Source organism: Oratosquilla oratoria, chromosome 1, assembly GCF_046742065.1.
Source record: "Oratosquilla oratoria isolate Oo_2021 chromosome 1, ASM4674206v1, whole genome shotgun sequence".
Classification (NCBI taxonomy): Eukaryota; Metazoa; Arthropoda; class Malacostraca; order Stomatopoda; family Squillidae; genus Oratosquilla; species Oratosquilla oratoria.
Genome location: NC_134777.1, coordinates 8,946,368 through 8,953,867, shown reverse-complemented (window position 1 = coordinate 8,953,867; position 7,500 = coordinate 8,946,368). Strand labels below are relative to the sequence as shown.

Sequence of the window (7,500 nt, the reverse complement as noted above, 5' to 3'; positions counted from 1 at the left end):
TAGGAACACAGATGAAGAAAACAGTCGAAAGAATGGACAATAGGGTGGGTCCTACAGGGTGAATTCAACTGCGGAGAGGTACAATGGGAGGAGTGAGAAGCTAGTGGAAATGTAGCATCTTAGGATAATACATACATATAACAAAAGCTTTTCCCTCTTACAAGGGAGGTAGCCACATGGGGATAATGATCTGATAGATAAAGCATTGGGCTATGTAATAGATTCCCAAGTTTACCGATGTCCCATGGGGAAGAGTGATCTCATGGTAGTAGATTTGATTGTAGGGAATCCAAAGCTAAAGGATGAGTCATATGCAGTAGAAAGGAAAGGGGAGGCAAACTTCATGGCAAACTAGGAATGGCATCACAGGATCAATGAATGAGAGAACAGCAAAGTCCAGTAAGCTCCCAACCAATCAAATGCCCCGAAAGCTACCTCCACCTCAACTCATGAAGTATACAATATACCATACCTGGGCGAAAAAAAAATATATATATAAATATATATATATATATATATATATATATATATTATAATATATATATATATATATATATATATATATATATATTATTTCAATATTATATATATATATATATATATATATATGTATGTATATATATATATGTATATATATGTATGTGTACATATATACATATATATATGTGTATATATATATATATATATATATATATATATATATATACAATATATATATATATACATATATACATATATACGCATACTCCTACGGCTCTCTTTTCTTAACTTTCTTCAGTTTTGAAAACTACCGAACCAGCTTTAAAAGCTACTAGGAAATGGAAGGCTTTCCATTTATCTTACATTTACATACATTTCGGTCAATTTTTCCTTCAGTCATTTGCAAAGATATCTTTCCAATTTCGGTGTGTTATTGGGAGATACTCATTGACCTTATCCTTCCTTTATTGGTCCCAGTGACGCGAGGTTGATATATAATGCTCTATCTCAGGCTAGGGTACTGTATCCCACTAAACCCTTTTGGTTGGTGTTAGTACATACATACATACATATACCAAGGCCTTTTCCCCCTCACAAGGGGGGTAGCCAAAAAGAAAAAGGCACAAAATCACTCCAACCCACTCCATCCCCGAACACACTCCACACCCCTCCACCCTCCCTTTTATCTGAGCACCTCCTGGATGACGGGTCATCCCTGCACCTTGTCCACTGCCCTGGGTCAGAAGCAGTGTCGCAAGACACAGCACATCCACAGCAAGGCCGCTTCATTAAATCGGCGACCCCCCCCTCTCCGTCCCCCCATTGCATAAAATGAGAGGACGGGGAGAAATCCCTTCGGACTGCGACAAATTTTGCCCACACATGCTACCTCACCCCTCATCCACTGGTGTTAGTGAATGGCCATTTCCTCTGTTGGAAGGTGTTGATCGTTTAGCTTAAAAAAGATTGCTTGGTGACTGCCAAAATTTACATGAAAATATTCCTCAAAATTTGTGGATTAAGTGTGACTGCCGTTTGTCTCTTTGATGTTAATTATTGCCTTCTGGCTGGCATATATTTTGCAATTTTTCTTATCTTTCTTCTTCGTCCCCTCCTCTTCCTCGTTCTCCTCTTGCTTCTCTTCGTCCCCACCTCTTCCTCGTTCTTCTCTTGCTCCTCTTCTTCCTCACTCCTTCCCTCCTCCTACTCTTCCTCCTAAGTTTCCTCCTCCTGATTCTCCTGCTCCTCGTCCACGTCTTCTTCTTCCTCCTCTTCCTCTTCCTCTTCACGTCTTCTTCCTCTCTTCTACGTTTGCTACTACTTCCCTTGTCTTTCTCTCTTTTCTTCTTCTTCTTCTTCTTCTTCTTCTTCTTCTTCTTCTTCTTCTTCTTCTTCTTCTTCTTCTTCTTCTTCTTCTTCTTCTTCTTCTTCTTCTTCTTCTTCTTCTTCTTCTTCTTCTTCTTCTTCTTCTTCTTCTTCTTCTTCTTCTTCTTCTTCTTCTTCTTCTTCTTCTTCTTCTTCTTCGTCTTCTTCTTCTCTTTGTCTTCCTCCTACTCCTCCTTCTGATCCTCTCTCTAATCTTTTCCTCCTGTCTCTCTTTCTCCTCTTTTTCTTCCTTATCCTCCTCTTCTTTCCTACGCATTAAATATTTCTTCTTATTTTTATTTCTTTTCCCATTTGCTCGTGTCTTGCCCCGCATTTACTTCCAGCGTATATGGCGCCATCTGTCTTCGCGAAAGCACCGCTATGAATTACTCGAGTCGTAGTGTTTATGTCTTTCGAATTTAAATTCTGTCTTCATTAAATTCTCTCTCTCTCTCTCTCTCTCTCTCTCTCTCTCTCTCTCTCTCTCTCTCTCTCTCTCTCTCTCTCTCTCTCTCTCTCTCTCTCTCTCTCTCTCTCTCTCTCTCTCTCTCTCTCTCTCTCTCTCTCTCTGTATCTATCTATCTATCTATCTATCTATCTATCAGTCTATCTATCTATCTATCTCCTGTTGTATTAATTTCCTCCTTATTCTCATTCTTCTTCTATCTTTCATCTATCTCCTTTTAATCCATCTTCCTCATCTTCCATCCACCCACTCTCGCCCTCCACATCATTTGCCCCATCCACTTTTATTGCATTCTTTCGCTGTTTGCCCGCTCCACTCGTTTCCATCTTATTTTCTCTTATTTTCCTCCTCCTCTTCCTTCTCGCATTCTTCCTTTTCACCCTCCTCAGCCTCTTCCTCTTCTTCCACTTCCTCTTTATATTTTCCTCCTCGTCTTCTTTCTCGTAACCTTTACCTCCGTCCTCCTGTTCTTCTCTTCTCCTATTCCTCTTTCCCTTCGTATTTTTTCTTCTTTCTCTCCTTCTCCTTGTCTTTCCCCTTATATTTATCCTCCTCCTCCTACTACTTATCCTTATCTTCTATCTTGTCCTTCCAATCCTTCATTTCCCTCGCCTGGAGACGACGCAGAGATTCTGCAGGATGATCTTAATAAATTGTTAACATGGTCGGTGAAATGACAAATGAACTTCAATATCTCTAAGTGTAACGTGTTAAACGTAGGGCTACACAACCCCGAAAATAGATCAAGCTTAGATAACACGTTTTTAGAATAATCTGAGTACGAGAGGGACTTGGGAGTTCTGGTGAGTCCGGACCTTAAAACCAGGAAGCAGTGCATTAGCGCCAGAAATAAAGCTAACAGGGCATTAGGTTTCATTGCTAGGACGGTAACGAATAGAAGTGCAGAGGTAATTATTAAACTCTATCTAGCGATAGTTAGACCCATCCTTGACTATGCGGTACAGTTTTGGTCTCCGTCCTACAGAATGGACATAAATTCACTATAATCAGTACAGAGAAGAATGATCAAAATGATACATGGACTCAGAAATTTGCCTTACGAAGAGAGCTTAGGCACCTTAACTTACACTCTCTGGAAAGACGCAGAGTGCGGGGTGATCTAATAGAAGTGTTCAAGTGGATCAAAGGCTATAACAAGGGTGATGCAAACAAGGTCATCATAATAAAACAACAGGGCAGGACTCGCAGTAATGGGTATAAACTGGACAAATTTAGATTTAAGAAGGAAATAGGCAAGAATTGGTTTACTAATAGGGTGGTCGATGAATGGAATAAACTTAGTAACCATGTAGTAAGCGCTGAAACTATCAGTTGTTTTAAAAAAAACTATTAGACAACTTTATGGATGGGGATGACAGGTGGTGATGGATACGGAGCTGCCTAGTGTAGGCCTTATGGTCTCTTGCAGTCTCCTTTATTCTCATGTTCTTATGTTCTTATGTTCTTGTGTTCTCCTCCCCTTCCTCCTCTTTCTCCGTATCCTTCTCTTCGTCCACTTCCTCCTTCTCTTTATTTGTCCTGTTTTTCTTCCTTCTGATCCACCTTTCATTCATCCTCCTCTTCCTCCTCGTCCACTTCCCCCTTCTCTTTATTTGTCCTGTTTTTCTTCCTTCTGATCCACCTTTCACTCATCATCCTCTTCCTCCTCGTTCACTTTCTCCTCCTCTTTCCGCTCATACTCCACCTCCACTCCACCTCTCCCACATAACTCTGAGATCCTCTTTTTTAATTTCCACGTTCGCTCCCATTTTTTTTCTTCTTTGTTCTTCATATTCCTGCTGCAGTAATCTGGTCTATGCAAACAATCCTGGTCTACTCTCCTTTCGTACTCAAAAAACGAAGAGGAAAAAAAATCTACTTTTCCCGTGATCATATCCACAACACGGGAAGTTATACTCAATTCCTCTTCTTCTTTGCTTTCTTTGTCTTTCTCTTCTTTCTTCCTATCTCTCCTGTTTTCATTCTCTGCTTCTTTTTCTTTTCTTTTTGTATTCTCTCCTTCGTCGTTTCTTTAGATTTTAGTTATCTTTTTCAGTCACTAGTACATTATTATCTTTTTATGGTGCATTTTACTTTTAGGGTTTTAATAGCGTTGTTGCCATATACCTTTATTTATATGGACCAAGTCTACTCTTCTAAAGGGCATGTATCACTGTGAACATCCAAAATTGCCCTGTGATATAAAGATGTATTTAGTTATTGTAGTTGTCGTATTAATACAATGCTACAGATAAAAAAGATACATAAATAACATATGTCCATATTTCTAAAATATCATGGGTCAGTTCAAGTTAGGATTCTCTCTCTCTCTCTCTCTTACTCTCTGTTAATATGTCAGTCTGCCTGTCTATCTGTTTGTCTGTCTTTCTGTCTGTCAGTCTTTCTGTCTATCTGTCTCTCTCTCTTATATATATATATATATATATATATCTATATAGATATCTATATATATATATATATATATATATATATATGTGTGTGTGTGTGTGTGTATGCGTATTGTGTATATATATGTCTATCAATTTATCCATCTATCTCTTATTTTTACTTTAGACTAAGCTGTTTATGTTTTCTCAGCACTTTGGAACAGTCCCATGCAGTCTTCATTGATGTCAAGAAACAACTTCATTTCTCTCTCTCTCTCTCTCTCTCTCTCTCTCTCTCTCTCTCTCTCTCTCTCTCTCTCTCTCTCTCTCTCTCTCTCTCTCTCTCTCTCTCTCTCTCTCTCTCTCTCTCTCTCTCTCTCTCTCTCTCTCTCTCTCTCTCTCTCTCTCTCTCTCTCTCTCTCTCTCTCTCTCTCTCTCTCTCTCTCTCTCTCTCTCTCTCTCTCTCTCTCTCTCTCTCTCTCTCTCTCTCTCTCTCTCTCTCTCTCTTTCTCTCTCTTCTTGAGGAGAAATTAAACCTTGTGTCGTAGTTTAATTCTTTTAAGACTTATTTAATCTTTTATTTGGATAAGAAACTACACTTTTGTTTCTTTCTCTTTTTAAACACATCTCCTTCCTCCTCCTCTTCCTCTTCCTCCTCTCTTCTCATTCTCTTCCTGCTTCACTCCCTGCTTACATATATTCATCCCTTGTATCTTTGTTTTTATTAACCTAATTGCCATTATTATTGCAATTAGATTGTGGTGGCGCAATAAAGCACATTAACTTCACTCTACCTTTCCTCGAGGAATTTCGGTCAAGATCGGTTAAGACATCCGAAGAGGGGGAGAAATACGACGAAGACGAATGAAATGGTTTAGTGGCAATTAAATGAAAGGATTATGTCCCACCTGGCAAGAAAGAAGATGGCGAGAGAGTTTAGCCCCTAAATTAGGCTCATGGATCTCAGAATGAAGGGGAATCGACACCCGGTAAAGCAAGGAACGATTGATGAGGTCTGTAGACGTTTGTTCTTCCGAGGCCACAATCGAGATGAAGAAAGTGGTCTGGCGGTAGATGGACTATCAGAGACCACAGCCTTTTTTTCCGTGTGTGTGTGTGTGTGTGTGTGTGTGTGTGTGTGTGTGTGTGTGTGTGTGTGTGTGTGTGTGTGTGTGTGTGTGTGTGTGTGTGTGTGTGTGTGTGTGTGTGTGTGTGTGTGTGTATGTGTGTACGCGTGCGCGTGCGTGCGTGCCGGGCAGGCGTTGCATCTTTGCGTTTGCTCTTGTATTCACCTTCGTCCAATTTCTTGAGTTAACTTTATTGCTTCTCTGTCCATCACCTGTCAGCACCCTTCTCTTCCTTATCCCTTCCTCCTCTTCCTCCTCCTCTTCCTCCTCCTCCTCTTTCTTCTTCTACTTTCTTTGTGTTTCTTTTCTCAAATTTGTATATTTTTGACGATTTTCTCTTTCCTTCCTAGATCACACAAAAAAAATCTTGTGTTATAAAAACTAATCGGTATTTGCTTGGTACAATCGTGATGTGAATTTTAAACTGTCTAATCTATTAAATGGGTACCGTACACAATCTCCGTTCAGTTTAATATATCGAGGAGTTTCCCCTAAGGTGTCACTAGATAGAGGAATCTGTGAATTTCCGGTTTTGATGAAATATATTTCTGTTCGTAATTTCCTGTTGTCTTGTTCCATGGAGAATGATTGTGTATGGATGACGTTATGATACATGACATGGAGTGGGTGGGGGATGGGCTGGTGAGGTAGTAGATGCGAAAGATAATTTGAACCAGTCCTAAGGGATTTCTCCCCGTCTTCTCCTTTTCTGCATGAGGGGACGGAGAGGGGAGGGGGTCGCCGAATTAATGAAGCGGCCTTGCTGTGGATGTGCTATGTCTTGCTGCACTGCGTCTGACCCAGTGCAGTAGGCGAGATGCAAGGATGACCCGTCATCCAGGAGGAGCCAAGATAAAAGGGAGGGAGGAGGGTGGATGGGAGTGGAGTATGTAGGGGATGGAATAAGTGGGAGTTGATTTTATGTCTTTGTTTTTTTGGCTACCTCCCTTGTAAGGGGGAAAAGCCTTAGCATATGTATGTTTTATTTTATTTAATTATCCATCAGTACATTTATTTATTTGTGTATTCATTTAATTGTATATTTATCTACCAATCAAGGTATCTTCCTGATCGTAATTTTTTTATTTCTGTTCATGACTTTTTTTTTTTTTTTTTTTAGTTTAGTTTAGTTTTCTGTCCGTGTCTCTATCTTTCTCCGTTGTTTTGTTTTGTTTTTTCTTACATGTTGTTCTCCATCTTTCCAGACGTTTTTCTCCGTTTTCATTTTTCATTTCATTTCTTACCTAATCTCACTTTTCTCTTCCATTATCTCCTCATTTTCTGATCTTATTTTTCATTATTCCCTTCCTTTTTTATCTTTTTGTTCATCGTTTCGTTTTGTATTTTATTATGTATCACAGGTCCTTGTCGTTCCTATATTTTTCCGTGTATTCTTTGTATCCTTTTTCATTCCTGTGCCTTTTTCATTACTTCTGTTCTATCTTATACATTTCTTCCCATTGGAAACTGGTATGTTATAACACATTTGTAAATATTCCCTATAAACCCACTATCGGAGAAATAATATCGGAAGTACAGGAAAAATGTATATTTCTGCTGAAGAGGATTACAGATAGCTTAGTCGAAAAATACAGTTTTCCCATCTTTATCATTTCTTTTTTCGCATATATTGAATTTATTCATAACCAATCCTTAAGATATGGCATGAATATAT

General features: G+C 39.2%; 1 protein-coding gene across 1 annotated transcript in view; it reads left to right on the top strand.

The window, feature by feature from the left end:
• LOC143027482 (octopamine receptor beta-1R-like) overlaps positions 1-7,500 on the top strand; it is a 446,280-nt gene that overhangs the window by 426,647 nt on the left and 12,133 nt on the right. The window contains exon 8 of the mRNA XM_076188772.1: positions 1-44. This exon is cut by the window's left edge and continues 17 nt beyond it. Coding sequence (XP_076044887.1) covers positions 1-44 — 44 coding nt within the window. The remainder of the gene's footprint in view (positions 45-7,500) is intronic.